The 26,276-nt window shown below is 38.4% G+C and overlaps 1 protein-coding gene across 2 annotated transcripts in view; it reads left to right on the top strand.

Annotated features, from left to right (window-relative positions):
• Positions 1-409: 409 nt before the first annotated feature.
• Positions 410-26,276, top strand: part of CCDC192 (coiled-coil domain containing 192) — a 234,639-nt gene continuing 208,772 nt past the window's right edge. For both annotated transcript variants that reach the window (XM_049873260.1, XM_049873251.1), the window contains exons 1-2: positions 410-511; positions 3,342-3,393. In XM_049873260.1, the coding sequence (XP_049729217.1) occupies positions 3,379-3,393 (15 nt within the window). In that variant the 5' untranslated portion in view covers positions 410-511; positions 3,342-3,378. The remainder of the gene's footprint in view (positions 512-3,341; positions 3,394-26,276) is intronic.

The following is a 26,276-nucleotide window of genomic DNA, read 5'->3' as shown; positions in this document are numbered from 1 at the left end:
ATTTCAAGGCTAAGAGTCTTTCCAAAGTTTCCTCCCCTCCTCTGCTCTTCTTTTTAATTATTGTACAACATGGCTTCTACTGCATATGCTGAATTACTATGGTTGCTCTGAGGCCGTGACTCATGACCTTTAAACATTATTGTCAGGCAGCCAAAGCTCTGTCACTTTTAAATCAGTATTTTTGTTTCTGGCATTATCAAGAGGACGTGGTTTCAAAGAGTACATTCTCTGGTGCATTTGGGGCACATCTGAATATGCACATAAGGGTATGTGCTCAGAACGTTTTTGTTTTGTTTTGCTTCATTCAGTGTTCAAATATTAATCTCTTGCTTGGCATTTGATTGTTGAATAGAAAATAAGCAAGACATAGTTCTTGTGCCCCATAAGGGTGTCACTAAGAAGTGCAAAAACGTAGGTAGACAAATACAACCTCCTAGGACAATACATAATGCATTGGGGCTACAAAACAGAGATCCAAAAACTGCTTGTGGAATAGAAGCAAGACTGGCTGGTAGGATCAAAAAGAGCCTTCAGGGGGAGGGAGCATTTGAGCTGTGGTGAGAAGAACAGATAGGATTTCAATAGGCAGAGAAGGGAGCAGGACCATTTTAGTCAGAGGTAAAAGCCTAAGAAAAGGGGCATGCGTATCTGGAGTTAGTGGGTAGTCACTTGGTGAAAATATCCATTTTGTGAGCTGCATTGATAGAAGATAAGATTAGTTAGTAGATAAGAGGAGCCAGATTACTAGTCCTTCAAAGCCATTTGTTGATTTTACCAACAACTGTGATTACCAAAAGGTTATTTTCCATTTTGTGACAAAGAAGTACTGTCAAGTAGAAACCACAGAAATACTGGGTTTTGCTGATGGTTAGGTGTAATGCGAGAAAAGCAATTACATCTCTCAGAACCCCAGTGTCTCCTTCCACTGAGTGAGAATTTAATTAATTTTGTTCAGTCACCATTGATTATTGCCTAAATATTTTAAATGGTTCTAAAATCTTTTGAAAAGTATGTAAGATAAAAGTAAGGGACATGCACAGAAATATGGGAATAAAACAATACATTTGTTAAGGAGACAGCAGAGTAGAAAATAATACAACTACCCAGAAGTTTAAAGTAAGGCTTGTTGCTTGGCAACAACAGAATGAGACTTAGTGCCTCTATTAGTTTTATGGAATCATTCATTCATTCAACAGATATTAACAATACCTGAGAAAATTTCCTACCTTCAAGGAATTTACATTTTCAGTTGAAGGAAACAGACAATAAACATAATAAATAAGTGTATTATATATACGGAGCCCTGGAGGCGTAGTGGTTAAGAGTTCAGTTGTTACCCAAACTTCGGCAGTTTGAAGCCACCAGCGCTCCTTGGAAATCCTATGGGGCAGTTCTACTCTGTCCTTTAGGGTTGCTATGAGTCAGAATTGACTCTACCACAACAAATATGTTATGCTATGGTATATAGTATGTTAGAACTCAGTAAGTGCTTCAGAGAAAAATAACACAAGATGAGGAGGATGGATAAGGGAGATAGAGGTTCAATTTTAAATGAGATGCATGTAGTAGGCCCCACTGAGAAGCTGAAATCTGAGTAAAGACAAGAAGGAAGTGAGAATGAAACAAGTGGATAACGTAGAGAACGTATTCCTGGTGGAGGAACCTGAGATGGAAGCCTATGTGGTGGTGGTGGGGGTCAAGGAACAGCAAGGAGGCCCATGTGACTTGGAGGGGAGAGATTGAGGAGAATATTAGATAATTCGGAGAGATAATGATGGGTGAGTATAGGGGGAGGGGGAGAGCAGAAAGGGGTGGAGTGAAGGTCATGGATGGGGGGTAAGTGGCTATGACATCTGAAGGCCTTGTAGGCCTTTATATGATGACCTTTGGGTTTTATTCTAAGACGGAGAGTTTTGAGCAGAACAGTGAAATAATTTTTTTTTTTTTTACCTTTTAAAAGAATTCCTTTGGTTGCTATAATGAGAACAGATCATAGAGGCAAAGGTGAAAGTAGGGCAAACAGGAGATGAATGCAATAATCCAGGCACAAGCTGATGGTGGCTTGAACTGGGTGTTAGCAGTGAAGGTGATGAGAAGTGGTCATATTCTGGATCTGAATATATTTTGGTGGTGAAGCCAAAGATTTCCTGTTGGGTTGGATATGGGTTCTGAGAAAAAAAGAGTCAATGATGATGCCAAGATTTTTAGCCTGAGCAACTAGAAGGATGACGTTGTCATCACTTGAGATGGGGAAGGCTGTATGTAGAGCAGATTTGGGGGTAGGGACTGTGAGTTAGGTTTTGGAAATGTTAAGACTGGGATGTTTATTAGACATCTAGGTGGAGATTTTAAGAAGGTGATTGAATGAACGAAATCTGAACTTCAAGGGAGATGTTTGGACTGGAGATGTGTATTTGGGAGTGATCAGCATATTGATGAAATTTAAAGCTCTGAGGTTGGATGAGATCACCAAGAGAGTGAATATGAATGGAGAATAGAGGAGGTCCAAGGACTGAGCCCTGGAGTACATTACGTTAAGAACTCAGGGAGATGAGAAGGGACCGTTGAAGGAGGCTGAGAAGGAGTAGCAGGTTGATAGGAAGGAAACCTGGGTCCTGGGAACCAAATGAAGAAAGTATTTTAGGCAGGTAGTGATCAGTCATGTCAAATGCTGTCAAGTAAGGTGAGTTGTGACAAATGACCACAGGATATAGTAATGTGGGGATCATTTGTGAATTCAAAAGTGCAGCTCTGTGGAGTGGTACCTGAGAGAGTATGATTGTGGTGGCTTTAACACAAAATGGGAAGAAAAGAATTAGAAACAGTGAGAATTACAGTTTTGGTATACAGGGAGCCAGAGTAATTGATCAGAAACTAAAGGCAAAAGAGGCCTCAAGATGCAGGAAATAAACGTGTTTGTAAGGTATGATATAAATGAGAGAGAGAGAGAAGAATTTCCTAAGTCTGTTATTTAATAGGTTGATATGCTTTCTTTCTTTCCCCCACTTTTTTAGTTGAAACAAGAGATTTTGCAGGTTTTCAGAACAGATTGTACTATTCAGACTGCTTATTCTAAAGAGAACCTTCAAAAGTTATTTTATCTTCTTCAAGTACAGTTTACATTCCATTGTTTTGATTTCATTTAGAAATGTCCAAAAATTGACATTTGGAGGAAAGAGGTTTTTTTTTTATATTTAGAAATTTGTCTTAAATGTTATACTGTATAGATCTGTTTAATGTGAGGTGTGTCTGTGTGTGCGTGCACATGCATAAACACACACATGCACATGCAACCATGTTTGCAATTTGGTTTGAAATTCTAAACTCTTACTTTATTTCAGCACTGCATCTGGAAGTTCAGGGTCAGATACTCAGCAAATGAACACAGTATCGGTAAGAACTGATGATGTTTTGTATGAATTTTTTTTTTTAAAGAAGCATTACAGATAATGAATCCGTAATTTTTAATTGATTTAACATTGAGACTTCACTGATACAGTTTAGTTTCCATATTTTACTAGCGAAGATTTTCAAAATAAAACATGGAATGTATTTTTATAAGTAGAAGACTGAGGTAAAGGGTGGCAGAGTGAGTGCCAGCCAAAGATGTCATTGGGTCAGTAGGGAAGTTAGTGTGGTGTGGCCTTTCCCATTTTGATGTGTACTGTATCCCAGACAACCTCTATAAGGCTGTATACATCCTCAGCCATTTCAAAGTATTTGCCTTCTGCAACTCGGACATGATACAGATAAGGTAAATCACATTATGCAGTTTAGAGAGGGATGAATTTAAATAATCGTTTCTTCCCAATATATTTCCGCTTTCATTCTCTTTCAAGACGGCTGATGACATGTCTCACTCTGACCCCTGAGATATTCCTACTTCCATGAGCTCTGTTATGCTCCAGGAAAGCTTTTTACCTGAGCACCACCGGGTCCGTTCCTAGGCCTTAGGTCAAAATTACCTGTATGGAATGTTAAGAAGTGTTGAAGGTGGGTAATGGATATGTGGAGGTTCATTGTACTAGATTGTCTAGTTTAATTTAAGTTTGAAATTTTCCTCTAAAAAAGAAAAAAAAAAATCTGTATTTTTCTCAAGCACCCTTGATTTCATATTCAGTCAGAACCCTCTATACTCTAGCCACAGACATTTCTAGAATAATCCTTCCAGCTCTAATGTAGAGGTAGGCTGATATAGGAGAGAAATCGTAGGACTAGGAATCAAAAGACTCTGGCCAGTTTTGCCACCTCTGAGCTGTGTGATGCTAGCCAAGTAATCTAATCTCTTTGAGCCTTATTTTTCATCTATAGAACTAGGATGATAAGACGCAAATAGCTTACTCAAGTAGGACTCAAATAAGACATCTGGGATATGAAAATGGTTGGTAAAGTACTTACAAATGTTCAAGAGTATAGTTATTCAATGAAGTCCTGGTGGTGCATTGGTTAAGCATTTGGCTGCTAACCAAAAGGGCAGCAGTTCAAATCCATCAGCAGCTCCTTGAAAACCCTATGGGGCAGTTCTCCTCTGTCCTAACGGTCACTACGAGTCGGACTTGATGGCAATAGGGTTTTTTTTGGTAGTTATTTGGTGGCGACATTGGTGGTTCAGTGGTAGAATTCTCAACTTCTCTGCAGGAGACGCAGGTTCAACTTCTGGCCCAAGCACCTTATACCCAGCCACCTCCCATATGTCGATTTCAGCAGAGCTTCCAGACTAAGAACAGATTGTACTGTTCTAAAGAAATGCCTGGTGATCTACTTCTGAAAAAATTAGCCAATAAAAACCCAATGGATCACAAGGTCTGATCCACAACCGAGCATGGGGATGGCGCAGGACTGCACAACATTTAGTTCCATTGTGTCAAGGACCGACTTCATGGCAGCTATCAACATAGTTACTGAGGTCCTATAGCAGTTTGAGTTCACCTGAGGTGCCTCAGAAGAAAGGCCTGGTGATTTATTTCCAAAATATCAACCACTAAAAATCCTATGGTGCACAGTTCTACGCTGACGTGAACAGGAACTGACTCGGAAACAGTTTGTGGTTTATAGCATTCGAGCAGGCTCCTCTGTGGGTTGTGGAACTTTGCTCTTTAATTTCTCTATTTTTTTTTGATTCTGTGGTTCTGCTCTACCATTTCGGAATATGGTTTAAATTGAAAATTTGTTTTTAACTCTAGTGATAGTTTAATCTTATACTGCATTTTTTTTGGGGGGGATAAGAAAAGAAAATATAACGCCATATTTTTACACAAGTAACAGGTGTCTTCTATGTTTGCTTGCTAGCCGTGCCTCTTCACTTCTCGAACTATTTTCATAAACACACTATGCTAATTTTTTTTTTTTTTACAGCAACACGTAAAAACAAAAAAAAATTTGCATAGCAGTTCTTACCAAATGAAGGAGAAGGGTATGGTTGGCAAGCAAACATAGAAGGTGCACATTATTTGTGTAAAAATAGGTCATGAATTTTTATTTTAGTGGCGTGATTTACAATTCTGTTGCCTAAAGAAATAGTATTCCTCACAGGTTCTGTCTGAAAACAATTTTTCTGTTTTGTTGCAACCCTTGGATTAGCAGTTAAATTGGGGTTTTGGAGATGGGAGACAACAGTGCACCAATCTCTGTTTACTGTCCTTTCCTCTAACAGTGCTTATCAAGACAGGGAAAAGGAGTGGTGCCAATGACCACATTTAGAATTTCTGCCTAGGACTCCCAATTAACCTCCTGGAGTTCAGACTCCATCCCCTACCAATTACACTTGACATGGTTGAGAGCCCTGGGGCTTGAAGTAACTGGTTCCGATTTAGTTCCTATCTTTTTACATTTCTAAAAGAATACATTTAGCTAGAGAAAGTTAGGATTAGAGACCCCAAGGCCACAGGATAGCCACAATTACTGCGGCTTTCTCGTCACTCAGTCTCATTTGAGCCTTAGAATACATAGCATGTTTATTCAATAGAACAGGTTCTTCCACGCACTAAGAGGAACCAAATTGCAGGCAGATCATAGTTGCCTCTTTTCAATAGTTCCATTTCATTTTGGTAGAGAAGGCTGAGATGAAGGATGAAATACTTTCAACTCTATGATGATTTCTTGACCACCCAAGCAGAATGGATCACATCTTACCTTTGTGCCACCACTGAGCAAAGATGGTGTTTCTTTATTTGCCTTTACCGTACTGTTCTCTGAACCCATCTTTAAATCTTAAACTCCACTGGTAAACTGTGCATTCTGAAAGTAAGGACTGGGCTTTATTAGCCTCTGTGTGCCTGGGACAACTCCAGACACCAAAGGGGCACTCAATCTGCATTAGCTGAATCAGGACAAACGTACTGGGCTCCAGGGACACTACTAGGCATTAGATGTATGCCGTCCCTCTGAATGCATAAAGCAGCCATGAGAGGACTGTTTCTAGCATCTTCACTATTCTATTGATACTTTTGTAATTATTATTACTGTCACTTTAGAAATTAGAGAGTTGAGATTTAGGGCAAGTCAGAGAGATTCTAGATGTTGAGTGATCAGAGAATATTTGTTCACTTTATAGTTGGGGGGGCCCTCATGGCGCAGCAGTTAAGTGTTTGGCTGCTAACCAAAATGTCAGCAGTTCGAATCCACCAACCACTCTTGGAAACCCTATGAGGCGGTTCTACTCTGTCCTATAGGGTCACTATGAGTTGAAATCAACTCGATGGCAAAGAGTTTGGTTTTTATAATGGGAGGAGCCACTGGGTGGCACAAATGGCTAAGTACTTGACTACTAGCCGAAAGGTTGGGCTTCAACCCCACCCAGAGGTGAGTACCAATGTTGTAAAAAAAAGAAAATTAGTAGAAACAAAGCAAATCTATTCTGTTGCCCTTCTAAGGATACAAGAAATTAATATCAAGCAAGCTTAACATATATCTGCTTGTTGTATTTTTATTCTTCAAGAAAAAGGCATGGAAATCTACTTCCAAAAGGTCACAGCCTTGAAAACCCTATGGAGCAGTTCTGCTCTGCACACATGGAGTCACCATGAGTAGGGATCGACTCAATGGCAAATAACTACAACAGTGTATAAGGAATGTGATGGGATAATACGGTGAGAGTTAGTTTATTTAGATCTAGATGCCTCATTGCCTCATTTATCCCAACTTTCTTTTGAGCTTGTTGGAGGATTGGGATTTTATTTGAACTATGGCTTATGCTCCATTTTAACATCCTCTGACAGAGAACAGCTAGTGTATATAAATCATCTCATTTGAAGCTGTTTAGGAAATAAAAATTCTTTTGGAAGAAAACTGTGCTGAAAAGAACACCTGGCTCAGGACTCCTCCCCCTGAATGCTTTCTGAGAATCCTGACATGTAGAAATGAACAATGCAAAACACATGATATCATTGATTATGTAGACTGACACATCCAAAAGTGAGAATGTGAGTATGAATTCATTAAAGTTAGAATATGTATGAGGACTCCTTGGGTGGTACAAATGATTAACACACTCAGCTGCTAATGAAAAGTTGGTGGTTCAAGTCTGTCGAGAGGCCTGGAGGTCTACTTCCAAAAAGTCAGCCAGTGAAAACCTTTTAGAGCACAGTTCTACCCTGACACACATAGGGTCGCCATGAGTCGAAATTGACTCAATGGCACCTGGTTTCATTGAAATCTTCAACTCAAATTGTGTTTTTTTAGAATTTCTCCCTATGGTTTTCTCAATTTTTGCTTCACATAATTTGAAGCTCTGTTTTTAGGTATCTAAACATAGAGGATTATTATGGCCTTCTGATAACATGTCCAAAGTACGTAAGATGAAGTCTCACCATCCTCGCTTTTAAGGAGTGTTCTGGTTCTACTTTTTCCAAGATAGATTTGTTCGTTCTTCTGGCAGTCCATGGTATATTCAATATTCTTGCATCAATTCTCCTTCGGTCTTCTTTTATTTCATTGTCCAACTTTCACATGCCTCGTGCATATGAAATTGAAAATACCACGGCTTAGGTCTGATGAACCTTAGTTCTCAAAGTGACATCTTTGCTTTTTAACACTTTAAAGAGGTCTTTTACAGCAGATTTGCCCAATGAAATACACTGCTTGATTTCTTGGCTGCTGCTTCTGTGGGTGTTGATTGTGGATCCAAGAAAATGAAATCCTTGACAACTTCAATCTTTTCTCCATTTATCATGATGGTGCTTATTGGTCCAGTTGTGCAGATTTTTTGTTTTCTTTATGTTGAGGTGCAACCCATACTGAAGGCTATAGTCTTTGATTTTCACCAGTAAGTGCTTCAGGTCCTCTTTGCTTTCCACAAGCAAGGGTTTGTCATCTGCATTGTGCAGGTTGTTAATGAACCTTCCTCCAATCCTGATGCCACATTCTTCTTCACATAGTCCAGCTTCTCGAATTACTTGCTCAGCAAACAGGTTGAATAAGTGTAGTGCAAGGATACAACCCTGACTCACACTTTTCCTGCCTTTAAACCATGTGGTATCCTCTCAATTAATTCTTCTTTGGTCTTCCTTATTCGTTGCTTAGCTTTCACGTTAATGAGGCAATTGAAAATACCATGGCTTGGGTCAGGTGCACCTTAGTCCTCAAAGTGGTTTCTTTGCTTTTTAACATCTTAAAGAGGCCTTTTGCAGCAGATTTGCCCAATGAAATACGTTGTTTGATTTCTTGACAGATGCTTCCATGGGTGTTGATATTGTATCACTTCACACATAGTATAAGATCTTTTACCACCCTTGGGTAGTTTCCTCATATGCTGATTAGAACTCAGCTGAATACTTAACCTTAACCCCTGCAGGTCTCCAAAGAGCTCTGGTGGTGCAGTGATTAAGAACTCAGCTGCTGACTGAAAAGTTGACAGTTTGAACCCACCAGTCACTCTGCAAGAGAAAGATGTGGCAATCTGCTTTCGTAAGGATTTCAGCCTTAGAAACTCTATGGAGCAGTTCTATCCTGTCCTACAGGGTCACTATGAGTTAGAATTGGCTAGACAGCATGCATGCCATGGGTCTGCAGATCTCCAGAGTTCTCTCTTTGTGCAATTCTTTCCTCTCCACTTCTCTTCTATGAATTCTAGCTGCTTTGATCTTCCTAGGCTTTCAGCTCTGTCTCTAATTGAGGGAGTTTGCAGAGCTCTGTCCTGATTTTCCCTTCCTGCACTGATGCCTGGAAATTATCTCAAGGCAGTAAGTTGAGGCAATTGTACAGCTCACATCCTCTGTTTCCCATCTCACATGGGCCACTGTTCTTCTTTGCATGAAGTACAGTGTCTTGTAAATCATTGTTCAATATATTTGTCTGCTGGGGTGTGGTGATTGTTTCATGTGGTTCAGTAAATCTAGTCCCTGTTATTCCATCTTGACAAGAAATGGAAGTCAGGGTTAATCATTTTAAATATTCCAATCTCATTAAAAAAAAAATTAACACAGAGAAAATAAAACCTATTCTGTTGTCCTTCTAAGGATACATGAAATTAATATCAAGTAAACTTATATCAGTTTGTTGCATTTTTATAATACTATCATTGCTTCAGCATTCTACTCAGAGAGGGAAAAGGTAATAAAAGGCAACATGCCACAGATCTAATCACAAATTTGTATATCTAGCTTACTTGATTTAAAGGCTCTGTGTTTAGTTTTACCTGAAATTTTTGTATGTATGTATATATATATATATCCCACTGCCGTCGAGTCAATTCTGACTCATAGTGACCCTATAGAACAGAGTAGAACTGCCCTATACAGTTTCCAAGGAGCCCCTGGTGGATTCGAACTGCTGACCTTTTTTGCTTAGCAGCAGTAGCACTTAACCATTAAGCCACCAGAGTTTATATATATATACACATATCCCTGGTGGTGCGGTGGTTAACAGCTCAGCTGCTAATCAAAAAGTTGGCAGTTCGAATCCACCAGCTGTTACCAATCGCCAATCTGACATGAAGTGTCCTTGTCTTTTCCTGAGTAAGAATACATGCGAAAGACAAACTTTATCTTCAGCAAGCTTTGTTTTGCTTGAGTCAAACAAAAGGATTCAGTGGGGGACTAATCCCTGCAAAAGACTGACTTGAAAAGGGAAGCAAGGCTAGGGCTTATATGGGTTTGGTGGAGACAACAGAGTAATGAATATTTAGTGGGCTTCTTTCAAGGTGTGGGTACTTCCCAGAATGACTGTGCATGCTAATTTGGTTGCACGTGCATCTGGAATCCAAGATGGAACCCGCTGATATTCAAGATGGAGTCCTCTTGGCAGCCCTTGGCATCACTTAATATGTGGTACAGCACAAGTGCATTGACTACATCGCCATCTTCGGAGGGCTAAGGAAGGCTAAACAGCCGTCACACTGTTTTTCTGCACATTGAGCATATAAAGGGGGAAGGGACTAGAAAAACACTAAGAAGGAGACAGCAATTCACAGGGTTGTTTCAACCTTATCTCATGTTGACAGGGTGTGATTCCTGCTTACCCAACTTCTAGATGGTAATCTTTTAACAGCTATTTTGTTCTGCCAGCATAGTTAACCCTATCTGTCTCACAGCCGCTCTTGGAGACCCAATGGGGCAGTTCTACTCTGTTCTATAGGGTCCCTATGAGTCGGAATCAACTTGACAGTAATGGATTTGGTTTTTTGGTATATATATATATGTATATATGTATATATATAAAATAACCTACTTAAATTATTTTGGCTAAAATAGTAACATCACTATGATGATCTAGATTCCTGCCATCAGGACTAAGTGACTCACATCCTCAACTTGTGGGAATTTTGTCTTCTGATGACTCACAGCTGAATGTCTTCAGGAACTACCCTCAGAGAAAGAATCTACATTGCCCTAAGGGTGTCCCCACCCTCTTCATAGAATCGGGATGCATCCAATGACTGTTTGATGCAGGGGCACAAGGTCTTGCCTCCTTACTTTGACTGGGGGCAATTCTGAGCGGCTATCACAACTCTAGAGTTGCCTTGGCTCCATTCCTGCGCCTCTCCTTTTATAGCTGTCGTTCCCAAGAGCCATCTCCAGTAAGCTCACTGCACACAAGAATTTACTTCAGAATCTGTTTCCCAGGAACTCTAACCTGATACGATCACAAAATCAGACTAGGTTGTAACCAAATAAATGAAGTTCTAGTGAATGGAAATCCATGAGAAATGCTAAGCAGCCATCATGTAATGTTCATATATTCAGTCTAAAAAAAATCATTTTTTTCCCACAAAAAAGCATAAATAGTATACTAATTAGATCTTTATTTTTAGGGACATCAGCCAAAGCGTGGTATAATGTTATTTACCCAGCTCTTGTGATGTGAGATTGTAAAATGGTGGGGGGAGTAGCAGTAGTGTCATTTTCTGAACCTGTCTAACTTCAGGGTGGATACTGAGAATAAACATCAGCCTAATGCTGATCCCTATGAGGTGGAGGTAACACATACCTCCACTTCCCAAACTTTTTACCAATTCTCACACCAGCCATCCCTCCCACAGCACACTCCACTTCTCTTCTGGGTTCAATAACACAGAACTCACAGACCATACTTACAGTTAAGTGGTTTATTAAGGAGCAGGGTACAACTCATTATCAGGATCAACAAGCTAAAACTGAAGATCAGGATCAGGAAACACATAGGCAAAGTCTCCCTTCTTCAGAGTAGGACAGCTCTCTCAGCAACTCTCAACCTTACCAACCGTCTCTCAACTTCCTGAGGCCAGGCTCCTTTCAGTGCCCTGAGGACAGGCTCCTTTCAGCCCGCTCAGGAAAGGCTCCTCTCAGCCCCCTGAGGACAGGCTTTGGCCTTGCTGCCTTTTGCTGTCAGCTCTGCTGCTGGGCCCGTTCCAGGCCTCTCACTGTCTTCGGTGTTACAGTCCATGACCAGTTTTAGAGCTCTTTTAGGAAGTCTTGCTTCGTGTGTTTCTTCCTACTTCTCTTCCTGCTTTTTTCTGCCTCAGAAACCTCTGTGGGACTGGCTGCTGAAATATACAAACTCCTTGTCAATTTCAAGGCGTAGCACTCCCACCAGGGCCACAAATGGACCAATACCCTCTTGGTAGGCCACAGACTACTTCATTTGAACCCCAGGCTACAGCTCACCTCATTTGCATAGTCTACTGACCCATCCATGAAAGGTTCACACCAATCATAGGGTAGGCTATAGCCAAGGACCAGACAAAAAGTATCAAAAAAAGTTGTTTACAGTTTACCAAGGAAATGTCAATCAATCTAGCAAAAGTAACAAATCCTCTGGGATAGAAAACTAGGGCAAAGGTAACTCTTCAGGGCATAGGGGAAAAAAAATCTCCCAAGATTTTTTTCCAAAGAACCAAGGCAAAAGACCACATAAAGAAACTCATTTCACCACAGAAATATTAGGAGAAGGTTCAACCCATTATTTACCCTCTTATATATTTTTTTATAGCTACTTTCATGTCGAAATATTGTGCTAAATGAACAGCTGATCAATATCATACTCTCCTTCCCCCATGTTGACCCCTGCTCTTATACAACCGTATCAAACTTCACCCAATTTAAATCATGCAGCATAATTCTATACTGTGTTTTATTGGCTATCCAAAGGCATTTGACTGTGTGGATCATAACAAATTATGGATAACATTGCGAATAAAAAGAATTCCAGAACACTTACTTGTGTTCATGAAGAACCTGTACATACATCAAGAGGCAGTCATTCAAAGAGAAAAAGGGGATACTATGTAGTCTAAAGTCAGGAAAGGTGTGCATCAGGGTTGTATCCTTTCACCATACCTACTCAATCAACAGCCATGGAAGCAGCAGTCAAGAAATCAAAAGACACAGTGCATTGGGCAAATCTGCTGCAAAAGATCTCTTTAAAGTGTTGAAAGCAAAGAAGTAACCTTGAGGACTAAGGTGCTCCTGGCCCAAGCCATGGTGTTTTCAATCACCTCATATGCATGTGAAAGCTGGACAATGAATAAGGAAGGCTGAAGAGAATTGACACCTTTGAATTGTGATGTTGGCAAAGAAGATTGAATACATCATGGACTTTCAAAAGAACGAACAAATCTGTCTTGGAAGAAATACAACCAGAATGCTCCTTAGAAGCAAGGATGGTGAGACTACATCTCACATACTTTGGACATGTTATCAGGAAGCATCAGTCCCTGGAGGACATCATGCTTGGTAAAATAGAGGGTCAGTGAGAAAGAGGAAGACCCTCAAGGAGATGGATTGACACAGTGGCTGCAACAATGGACTCAAGCATGATGACAATTGTGAGGATGGTGCAGGACCAGGCAGTGTTTCGTTCCATTGTGGATAGGGTTGTTATGAGTCTGAACAGACTTGATGGCACCTAACAACAATGACAACAACAAATTCTGTACAGAAAGCTAGAGACTTCAGGTCAAGCAGTACATAGAAAAGTAATAGTGCTAGGATAGTGTCATTTTAATTGGTGAGTTTTTTTTTCTTTGGCTATTATTAAGAAAGACCAAAACTCCAATTGATTTCAGTTTAATTTGATTATCATTACTTTTTTTTAGATTATCAATTGTGATTGGCTAATGGTTTATCTTTTTTTCTAAACTTTATTTTGTGTTCCTGAGAATATACACAGCAAAATGTACACCAATTCAACAGTTTCTACACGTACAATTTAATGACATTGATTGTATTCTTTGAGCTGTGCAACCATTCTCACCCTCTGTTCCTCCCTCATTAATATAAACTCACTGCCATCTAAGGTTCCTGTCTAATCTTTCAAGTTGCTGTTGTCAATTTGACCCCATATAGGTAGTTCATAAAAAAGCAAATGCTCAAAGCAGACCTTTTTTACTAGTTAAGCTAAACTATTGTTTGGTTTTAAGATAACTTCAGGGAATATTTTTATTTTAAGGTATAAAGATTATCTCAGGGGAATAGTTTCAGAGGTTCATTCACCCTCCATGGTTCCAGAAAGTCTACAGTCCCTGAGAATTTGAAATTTTGTTCTGCATTTTCTTCTTTTGATCAGGATTCTTCCATGGAATTTTTAATCAAAATGTTCAATAATGGTAGCTGGGCACCATCCAGTTTTCTGGTTGCATGGCAAGGGAGGCAGTTGTTTGTGGAGGCAATTAGCCACACATTCTGTATCCTCCTCCTATTCCTGACTCTCCTTCTTTCTCTGTTGTTCCAAGTGAATAGAGACCAGTTGTTGCGTCTTGGATGTCTGGTTTCAAGCTCTTAAGACCTCAGATACTATACAATGAACTAGGAGGTAAAACAGAAGCACTAAACATGTTATTAGACCAATTAACTGGTATCTTATAAAACCATGACCCTATACCACCAAACCAGGGAACCAAATCCCATGAAGTGTTTTGTTGTACATAAGCAGCCTTAGCAGCTACTCTTTTTTTTTTTTTTGCTGCTGTTGTTGTAAATATACTTATCACACTAAAACAAAAGTTGCAGACAAGTCAATTGCGACTCATAGTGACCCTAAAGGACAGAGTAGAACTGCCCTGTAGGGTTTCCATGGAACAGCTGGTGGATTCGAACTGTCGTCCTTTTGTTAGCACCTATAGCTCATAACCACTATGCCACCAGGGTTTCCATTTGTCACGCTACTTTTGCCAATTGAACTTTTTACTGGTGTACAACTTATTAAAAGCAATTACAATAATCGGCTGTGCAACCTTACCTTTAATCAATGTGATTTTTCCATCGCTGCTAACCCCACTTTTCCCCCTCCCTTGTAACCACTAATAAACTTTGGTCTCTATACACTTGCCTTTTCTTTTCTTTTTTTTAATATATAAACAAGATCATATAATATTTGTCCTTTTGTGGTTGGCTTATTTGCTCAGCATAATGTCTTCGACCGCCATCTATAATGTAGCATGTATCAAGACTTCATTTCTCCTACTAGCTGAGTAGTATTCCATTGTATGTGTGTACCACTTCTGTTTATTCATTCATCTATTAATGGACATTTAGGTTGTTTCTACCTTTTGGCTATTGTAAGCAGTTTGTAACGAACATTGGTGTACAAGTCTCTTTTTGAGTCTCAGCTTTCAGGTCTTCTGGTATATACCTAGGAGTGTAATTTCTGGGTCATATGGTAATCCCTAGGGAAAGCAGGCTGTTTTAGAGTTTATAGCATTTTCCTTAGGCATTTGAGGCAAGCAATACAGGACTTATTCCTTTCCAAAGAATGTTTCTGAGCCACACTTAATTGAAAAAATCTTACAATTTAATTTTTCTTTGCATTAAGCATACGACTCAAGAGAATTTTCTTCCGTAACTGAAAAACAACGTGTCCACCTACTCAATAACAAACATATGTGAATCATTCACATATTTACTGCGCACCTTTATATGTAAGGCCCAGAGCTAAACCCTGGAGGATAATCATGTCCTTACACTTCAGGATTCAGAAGCTTATAGTATGATGAAGATTGAGAAAATGGGGAGAGAGTTTTGGACATTCAGTCTAAAAATCAATCAATATCTTAAAGATGGGAGAGGAGAAAGGGAAAAGAATATGTGTTAAGCATTATCTCTGGGCCTCAGATTTTCTACATACTATGTCATGAAAATTCAGACAATATACCAACCAAAAAACCAAACCCATTGCCATTTAGCTGATTCCAACTCATAGCAACCCTGCAGGACAGAGTAGAACTTCCCCATAGGGCTTCCAAGTCTGTAAATCTTTACAAAAGCTGCAGCCACATCTTTCTCCCACGAAGCCACTGGCGGATCCAAACTACCTGCTTTTTGGTTAGCAGCCGAGCACTTAACCATTGACCCACCAGGGCTCCTTACCTTCAAGGATAGGGGAAGTGAAATCATATCATATGCCTGAGAGAAGTTCCAGAAATATTTTGATGGACAGAAAGTTGTAGCAATTTAAAGCTAAACAAATTTTTTTCAAAAGAAATAAACCTAAGAAAATAATAGAAATGCTACAGATAAGACATAAAAAACAGGAAAGCATTAGCTACAGAATTTCTTATTTTACTGATAGGTTTTTTAATCTGAGAACAGAGGTCACAAAAAGGTCTTAACAGTTTAAAATGAAGTTGGCCAAAGAACTGGAAAGTGTCTTTTAAAAATGATCTTTTGTAAGCAATTGGGCAAGATGACCTATTTCATTTTTTAATTTTTATGATAGAGTGAATGTATAAGAAACAAAAGGTCCTGTTTTCATGAAAATGCGTTCCTTTACTTTTTTTAAATGTCAACAGGCAAAGAAATTTAGAAAACATGTGGCACTGAAACAGATTGTTTACAGATAGACTGTTTTTCAGAATTTCCCCAAGAGGCATCAGTGGCGCACAGGACCTCTATAAACTGAAACATTTGACTGTCTGCAAATTTGTTTCATCAGTTGCCTGTGACATTTTTTTTCTCTATTTGGCTCCTTCAAATGGCAAAAAGTTCCAAACAATGGGCATTATTTGGGGAAAGCATGCTAATTTGTATTGTCCATGTAGTGCTGACACATTTTATTTTCTGTGAGGGTGGAAGCATTCAGAAGTTTGTGTTCACAGAAGGGAAGGAATTGTGAGATGTGGACAGGGAACAGACGTTCTATATCGATATATATATATATACACACAGGGTTACTGTTTTGGGTAAAATCAAGTTTCATGTACATCTTCTGAAACCTGAATATTTCAATCAGACAAGGATGAAGTGCATTTGGGTCAATCAATCAGTCTGACTTTGAGAGTACAAATCAATTTTTGTACTCTGAAGAAAAATACTTTCCAAAATTGCTCAAAATTTCCTTGAGTAAGCACATCCTCCCAAGGGTTAGGAAAAGCATTTAACCTAGTCTTCCCAGAAGGCATAAATCTCAAGATTCTTAAGATGCTTGTAGAGTGGTTGGAAGAGTATGGGGTAGCATGATGGTGAGAAGACAAGGATGCGGGCTGTCAGGGATAAGGCTTAGCCTCTGGTTGCCCTGAGTATCATCAGATTGGATAACACTGGCTTAATTTGTTTTAATAGTTTCATTGAACTGAAACTTGCTGCTAGGAATAATAGCCTCAAGTCTTCGTGTCAATAGCCGAACTGTTTGTGTTAGATCAGGTATCAGCATCAATCAGCTATTTTGAAATCTGTTTTATACTTTGAATCAATGTGATATATTATTTCAACTTATTGAGGTTCTGAGAAATTGAAGATTTCTCCAAGCTTTGATTAAAGTTTACTTCTTCAAGAAGTTGACTCTCTCCTTGAACAAAGTTATGCATTAACACACAAAAGTGACAAGATAATTTAGTCTCTGAACATTCTGTATCTCATAAGAAAACTTACCACTGTGTCAAACCATGATTATTTATATTCATATAAGTAATAGAAAAATATTTGTATCATCTATCATAACAATATTAAGATCCCTTAGAAATCTGCAAAAAAAAGATTAGCACTCAGATAGAAAATGAGCAAAGGACACAAACCACAATCTAAAAAGAAGAAATACCAATATCCAATAAGATGTCCAAACTCCCAAATATTAAAAGAGGTGTCCAAACTCAATAGAAGGTAAAGAAACAAATAATTTTTTTAACTATGGTCGATTTCGACTCACAGCGACACTATAGGACAAAGTAGAACTGCCCCATAGAGTTTCCAAGGAGCGCCTGGTGGATTTGAACTGCCAGCCTTTTGGTTAGTAGCCGTAGCACTTTACCACTATGCCACCAGGGTTTCCATGGTATCATTATCACCTGTCAATTTGACAAATATAAAAATTATGAAAATGTCATTATTAGCAAAGATGTAAAAAAAATTAAGGACTCTCAAATACGGTTGGCGGACTGTTAAGTTCCAGGATGTAATCTTAAATATGTATCAAGCATATGCTCTGTAAAATCCAGCAACCACCTTTTGCAATTTATAGGAAATAATGTAAGATGTTCACAAAGATGCATATATAAATGTGTTTATGGCAGAGTTGTCTAACAGGGAATTAAAAATACTAACAGACATATACATGTAGTAAAATTTATTGTGACCATTAAAAACTATGGTAATTTCAAAAATTAAAAATTATGGGAAAATGACATCTGTCATTTTTCAGATGTAGATTATGCCTGTGACATATTGTTAATTGAAAATAATCACAAATTAACAAGTATAGGATGAATCTTTGCTTTATATGTTATTGCATCTTACACATACACACACATAAGTCTAGAAGATAAAACATCAAATGTAGCAATTTCTGGATGGTAGGATTCTGGATGATTTTTGCTTTCATTTTAAACTTTTATATAGTTGCGTATAAAATATTTATACAAAATATGCAGTTATATTGTATTATTTATGCAATAATATTTTATATAAACTATTTATACAATATTTTATATTGTAAGGTGTCCTAGTGGCACAGATAAAGCACTTGGCTGCTAATCGAAAAGTCAGTCGTTCGTATCCATCAGCTGCTCTATGGTAGAAAGATGCAACAGTCTGCTTCTTTAAAGATGTACAGACTTGGAAACCCTATGGGGAAGTTCTACCCTGTTCTATGTGTTGGAATAGACTCAGTGGCAATGAGTTTGGTTGTTTGGTTGGTATATTGTCTGAATTTTCATGACATAATATATAGAAAATCTGAAATCCAGAGATAATACTTAACAGGTATTCTATTCCCTTTCTCCTTTCCCATCCTTAAGATATTGAAGTCCACTGAATGTCTAAATGTCTCTCCCTACTTTCTCAACCATCACACTACAAGCTTCCGAATCCTGAAGTGTAAGGATGTGATTATCCTCCAGGGTTTAGCTCTGGGCCTTACATATAAAGGTGCACAATAAATATGTGAATGAGTCTCATGTGTTTGTTATTGAGTAGCTGCACACATTGTTTTTCAGTTACGGAAGAAAATTCTCTTGAGTCATACACTTAATGCAAAGAAAAATTAAATTGTAAAGTTTTTCAATTAAATGTGGCTCAGAAAAATTCTTTGGAAAGGAATAAGTCCTGTTTTGCTTGTCTCAAGTGCCTAAGGAAAATGCTATAAATTCTAAAACAGCCTGCTTTCCCTAGGGGCTATTACTACTTGGAATCTCCCTTAAAATAGAAATATCCATGTGTGTGGTGACTATATTCTGAATCTTATTAATCCTTCCCCTTTTGCATACAGCAACATTTTGCTTTTTGCCTTCAAATCTGTTCTTACGTTCTTTTATGATAATCATGTTCCTAAAAATCTGGAAACAATAGTCTCCTGTGATAATGTTTTTTTTGTGTGTGACATTTCTCATGTAATGCTGAGATCTAAATGGTCCAGTCTCAGAACTGGTTTGTGGTTTAAAACAGTCTAGTACTTACAGGTAATTTCCAAGTAACACAAGTTCTGAACTTTTTGCATACTTGAAAAATAGCCATACTTCCCTCTGGGAAGTACCCTTCTCCCGTTTATCTGCCCTCTCCCCACCCTGCTCTGGGTACCACTTTCAATGATTGCTGCACCCCCGGGCCAGAAGTAGGACCCATCACACATCCTGAGCCATTTTCCCGGCTTTGGAGAGGGAACAAATTAACAAACAGGAAAAAATAATCTGCCAGCTCCCCTAAGCCTGGAACTCAGGGCATGAACAGCCCCTTTGCCTAGGAATAGGCATAAGGGGTCCACAGACTTTGAATGCCTTTCTCCCCTGCCTAGACCTGTGGGGGTCCATTTCAACAGCGTGGGCCCTCATTAGCACAGTACAACAGGGTATATACCTGAAGCCTATTTTCAACTGCAACAGCTGTAAGGGGGATTGGCAGATTCATGGCATTTGACATCACCCTGCCCATTAAGCAGGGTCTTCAGCTACCCACATCAGGGGCCTGAAGACCGGTGGCTCCACCCACTCTACCTAGCCACCCTCAATGGGGGTCTGAGAATAAGTGGTACCTCCCAGTCCTTACAGCCAACAGCATCGGGTACCCATAGTACAACTGCAAAACTCACCCACCTACACACTCTAGGGAACAGAGACGTGCTTTCCACACAGGCACTCAGGGCCAGCCATCAGCCCCCTGCCTTGCTCAGCACATGACCCCTACTGCAGCCAGATACCTGTGCCTACTCCAATCACCGCTGCCCATCTAGGACTGTAGGTGAGAGCCTGCACCACACACTTGGTGACCAACGACTTGGACACCTGAGCTGAATCCATACAACAAAAGTAAATAGACTTCTGGGCGCACATACCTAGTAACAGCTCTAACCACCTGGTGACAGGACATGAGAGCTTCCAAGACACCAATAATCAAAGTAGCTCACACGACCAGCCTATTTGGCATATCAAAACAAAACAAAACAAGAAGCTAGGACCCAGTATTTATTTTATTTATAAAATAAATAAATATAATAGGTTATTGATGGCTTGGAGACAACAGCCAATATCAAATCATGTAAAGAGGCAGACCATGATAGCTTCAGCAAGTGATCAAAACAAAGAACCAAGAAACCTCCTGGAGGAAGATAAAGTCTTGGAATTACCAGAGGTAGAATTCAAAAGATTAATATACAGGGCTCTTCAAGAGATCAGGGAGATCAGGCAAAATGCAGACCAAGCCAAGGAACACACAAACAAAGCAACAGAGAAAGTTAAGAAGGTTATACAACAGCATAATGACAAATTTAATAGGCTTCAAGAATCCATAAAGAGACAGCAAACAGAAATCCAAATGTTTAACAATAAAATTTCAAAATTAGACAACTCAATAGAAAGTCATAGGAGCAGAATTGAGGCAATGGAAGCCAGAATTAGTGAGATTGAAAATAAAGCACTTGATGCCAACTTATTTGAGGAAAATCAGATAAGAGAATTAAAAAAAATGAAGAAACCCTAAGAATTATGTGGGACTCTATCAAGAGTGATTGCAGTACCAGAATGGGGGGAGGTGGGATAACAGAAAATACACAGAGAATTTTTTGAAGATTTGTTGGCAGAGGACTTCCCTGATATCTTGAAAGACAAGAAGATATCTACCCAGGAAGCTCATCAAACCCCACACAGGGTAGATCCCAAAAGAAAGTCACCAAGACATAATCAAACTTGCCAAAACCAAAGATAATGAGAGAATTTCAAGAGAGGCTAGGGATAAATGAAAAGTCATGTACAAAGGAGAGTCAATAAGACTAAACTCTGACTATTTGGCAGAAACCATGTAAGCAAGAAGGCAATGGGATGACATATATATAAAACCTTGAAGGAAAAAATTGCCAGGTGAGAATTATATATCCAGCAAAACAGTCTCTCAAATATCATGGCAAAATTAGTGCATTCCAGATAAACAGAAATTAAGGGAATTTGTAAAAACCAAACCAAAATTAAAAGAAATGTTAAAAAGAATCCTCCAGTTAGAGAATCAGTAATATCAGATAACAACCCAAGACTGGAACAAACCAGATAGGGAAGTCGTAAAAATAAATCAAAGCTAAAACATTGGAAAGAGGGAAATAGAGATGTCACTATGTAAAAGATGACAACATTAAAAGAAAAAAGAGAGGCTAAATAATGCAGTCATAGAACTTTCATATGGAGAGGAAGTCAAGGTGATATCAAGAAACAAGATTGATTTAAACTTAGAAAAATTGAGGTAGATATTAATGTAACCACAAAGGAAACTAACAATCCTACACATCAAAATAAAAAAGAAAAAAATATGGACTCAGCAAATACAAAATCAACAATAATGAAAAAGATGAAAGAAAATACATAAGGAAAAACAACTCAACACAGAAAATTTTGGACCACAAAGAAACTGTCAACAACATACACACAAAACAAAACATCAAAATAACAGCACTAAATTCATACCTATCAAGAATTATGCTGATTGTAAATGGACCAAAAAACCAAACCCATTGCCATCAAGTCAATTCTGACTCATAGCAACCCTATAGGACAGAGTAGAACTGCCCTGTAGGGTTTCCAAAGAGCGCCTGGTGGATTTGAACTGCTGACCTTTTGGTTAGCCATAGGTCTTAACCCTATGCCACCAGGGCTCCTGTAAATGGACTAAATGCACCAATAAAGAAACAGAGTGGCATAATGGATTAAAAAAAAAAAAATCCATCTATATGCTGCCTACAAGAGACACACCTTAGACTCAAAGACATGAACAAACTAAAACTCAAAGGATGAAAAAAAAGAAAAAAAATTGTATATATATATATCAAGCAAATAACTACAACAACAAAAAAAAGAGCAGGAGTTGCAATATTAATCTCTAACAAAATAGATTTTAAAATAAAATCCACTACAAAGGATAAGGAAGGACACTATATAATAATCAATACACCAGGAGGACATAACCATAATAAATATTTATGCATACAATGACAGGGCTCCAAAATACATAAAACAAACAGCATTGACGAGAGAAATAAGACAGCTCTACAGCAATAGTAGGAGACTTCAGCACACTACTTTCAGTGAAGTATAGAAGATCCAGAAAGAATGTCAATAAAGGCATGGAAGATCTAAATGCAACAATCAACCAAATTGACATCATAGGCATATTCAGAACACTCCACCCAACAGCAGTCAAGCATACTTTCTTTTCCAATGCACATGGAACATTCTCCAGAATAGACCACATATTAAGCCAGGCCTTAACAGAATCCAAAACATCGAAATATTACAAAGCATCTTTTCTGACGATAAAGCCAAAAAAGTAGAAATTAATAAGGAGCAAGAAAGAAAAAAAAAAAAAATCAAATGCATGGAAACTGAACACCTTGATCAAAAACTACTGGGTTATAGAAGAAACCAAAGATGGAATAAAGAAATTCACAGAATCAAACAAGAACAAAACACTTTCTATGGAACCTTTGGGACCCAGCTAAAGCAATGCTCAGAGGTCAATTTATAGCAATAAATGCACACATCCAAAAAGAAGGGCCCAAATCAAAACATTAATCCTACAACTCGAACAAATAGAGAGCAGTGAAAGAAGCCCATGGGTACCAGAAGAAAGGAAATAATAAAGATTAGAGAAGAAATAAATGAAATAGGGGATAGAAAAACAATTGAAAGAGTTAAGAAGACCAAAAGCTGGTTCTTTTGAAAAGCAATAAACCATTGGTTGAACTGACAAAAGAAAAACAGGAGAGGAAGCAAATAACTCGAAAAAGAAATGAGATAGGTGATATCACAAGAGACCCAAATGAAATGAAAAGAAATATACTACAATCAGACATGTAATTTTAAATTTTCTAGTAGCCACATTAAAAAAATTAAATAGGTGAAATTAATTTTATTTAACCCCAAATATTCAAAATATTATTATTTTAACATGTAAGCAATATACTTTTCTGTTATTCTGCTAAGTCTTTGAAATTTGTATTTTGTACTTACAGCATATCTCAATTCAAACTAACCACATTCAAATATTCAATAGCCACGTAAGGTAACTGGCTACCATATTGGACGGTTCTATTCTAGAGTGCTGCTGCTCTTTACATTCGTCTTCTGACTTGCCTAAGAGTTGTGAAACGTCTTCCTCTGTTAGTTTTCTTCTCTTTAGGCATTATAGATGGGAAAAGAGAAATTCCAAATTCTCAACTAAATTCAATGAAAGCTCAAATCAGACTACAAAAACAGTGTCTCCTCTTTTATGCCATCTTGAAAGATGATGTAGTATTTTGGGCTGCACAATAAAAGACTGAAGGATGCTTATTTCACTCTTGTATCATCCTTCTAGGTGATCCCACCATTTTTTGTGTGTGTGTGTTTGTTTGTTTTCTTTTTAGTCTCTTTAAATCTTAGTTGGAAATCTTTGATAATTAGTGATAAAAGATAATTCCTAGGATGATAAAAATAGCAAGATGTTTCAAGATATAGGAAAAATAAGATCACAAAGATCCCAGAATGTGTCTTAGATTTATTTATTTCTAAAAGAGTCCAATAGACCTTTATGATAACTGCAAGATAGAATAAGTTTGCATTCAATTTTTTTTTATTGTGGTGAAAATATACACAACAAAACATACGCCAATTAAACAATTTCTACATGTATAATTCAATGACATTGATTACATTCTTCATGTTGTGAAACCATTCTCACTACATCTTTGTCCAAATAATTCTACCACCATTAACACCATATAGACCGTGCCCTCTTTTTTTAATTTTTTTTCCTTAGACTATGCATAATGACTTACCTTTTCCAACAAGGAGTAACCAGGTTAAGTATAGTAACATAAAACCAAGAGTTCCAGGGGGTTCTAAGAGTTTCTGGTCCTTATAATCAACTTTCAAGCCTCTTCCCAGGCAGTGAGCTCCCAAAAGCTACACCAAAGAAACGTAGAACCTAGACCTTAAAAAGGTGATTGTACCCCAACTATTACAGCCGCCACCAGACTGAATCCAGCACAACTAGATGGTGCCCGGCTACCACCACCGACTGCTCTGACAGGGATCACAATATAGGGTTTCAGACAGAGCTGGAGAAAAAGGTAGAACAAAATTCAAACTCTCTCACACACACACACACACACACACACACACACACACACACACACACACAAAAACCAGACTCACTGGACTGACAGAGACTGGAGAAACCTCGAGAGTATGGCCCTGGACACCGTTTTAACTTAGTACTGAAGTTACTCCTGAGGTTTACCCTCAGCCAAAGATTAGACAAGTCAATAAAACAAAAAATAATACACGTAGCTCTACCACGGATACAAGACTAAACGGGCACACCAGCCCAGGGGCAAGAACAAGAAGGTAGGAGGGGACAGGAAAGCTGGATGAATGGAAATGGAGAACACAAGCTCAGAAGGGGAGAGTGTTGATAAGTCACGGGATTGGCAACCAATATTATAAAACAATATGTGTATTTATTGTTTATTGAGAAACTAATTTACTCCGTAAACCTTCATCTAAAGCACAACAAAAAAATGTTTATATAAAAAAGATGATTGTTCTGTTTTGTTGTTTTTATTTTCTACTATGGATCAGGCATTATGCTAAGCATTTTTCTACATTACCACATTTAATCATCACAGTTGCCACTGAGTTATCATTTTCTCCATTTTTATAGATAAGGAAATGGGGGCTCAGAATAATCAAACTACTTGCTTAAAGTCACACGAACAGCAAGTGATAATTACTTTAGGGACTCTGTATTAATTAGATTCTTATTTGCAAACAACAGAACACATTCTGCCTAGTATTAACAGAAGAATGAATTATTAAAGGATATTAGGTATTCCATATGTTCTCTGGGAGAGCCAGGGGATCAGCTTTGGAGACTATACCCATTACCCAGCCAGATTCTGGTGAAAAAAATATGTCACTGCTGCCACTGGGCATAGGCCCCACATCACTCGTCACTACTCTTGGGTATGAGATATTACCTCTAAGTCTTCTGGAAACTGCAGCCTTTGAAAGCAGAATGACCCTGTCAACCTAGCCAGATTCCATTCTATTTGGCATCTCCTACATACCACCCACATCCATACTGAAGTCTCTTGCTGGTGGGTTTGATTGGTGGAGCCTAATTCACTTGCCTGCACCTTGGATGCAAGTGAAGCTTGAGAGAGTTTCTGATTTGTTTTGGGAAGATGAGATTCATGAGATCAGAAATTCTCCAAACAGGGGAAGATGTTGGGCAGTCACAAGAGCATGGCGAATGGCCACGAAGAGCTCAAGATGAGAAAACCGAGGCCTACTGGGCGGCTGATATCGAGCACGCTATGCCTTCTTCTATATTCTGGCTGTGTTTCTGAGTAACATTAAAGGGATACCTTAAAAGAAATGGAAATTTACAGCAAAAGTGAGCTCTCCCATCTGTCCTCTGCTTAACTTATCACATTGGAATGTATTATAGAAATTGTTGCTGAACTTTCATCTGATACAAAAGGATGCATAACTCATTTCTCCTTCAGAACTTGGTAAAAAAGGGAGCCTGTGCAAATATCAGGCTGGAAAAAAAAAAAAAAAAGATTTCTCATGTAACATCGAGTTCGACTAAGGATTTCCTTGCTAGGTTTTAGGGACAGCATTGCTGGAGTTTTGAAGTATTCATCATTATAATTATGTTTCTCAAATTGTTTTTTTAAGTTTACTTATTCAGGGACTAAAAATCACATAAAAAAAAGTTCACTCTGAACACTTGTGAATCCTACGCACTTGTTGCTTTATACACAGTGCAGTGATCGTTTAACTTGTTGCTTTATACACAGTGCAGTGATCGTTTATTCACTGTGTAGTAAAATTCAATCATATCGTTCATAAGTCAACTTGAAATCGTTTTTCCTACAGACATACATATTTCCTAAAACATGAGATTCAGTGG

Source organism: Elephas maximus, chromosome 2 (assembly GCF_024166365.1).
Source record: "Elephas maximus indicus isolate mEleMax1 chromosome 2, mEleMax1 primary haplotype, whole genome shotgun sequence".
NCBI lineage: Eukaryota > Metazoa > Chordata > Mammalia > Proboscidea > Elephantidae > Elephas > Elephas maximus.
The sequence above is the reverse complement of the archived record's forward strand: the minus strand, read 5'-3'. Positions and strand labels throughout refer to the sequence as shown.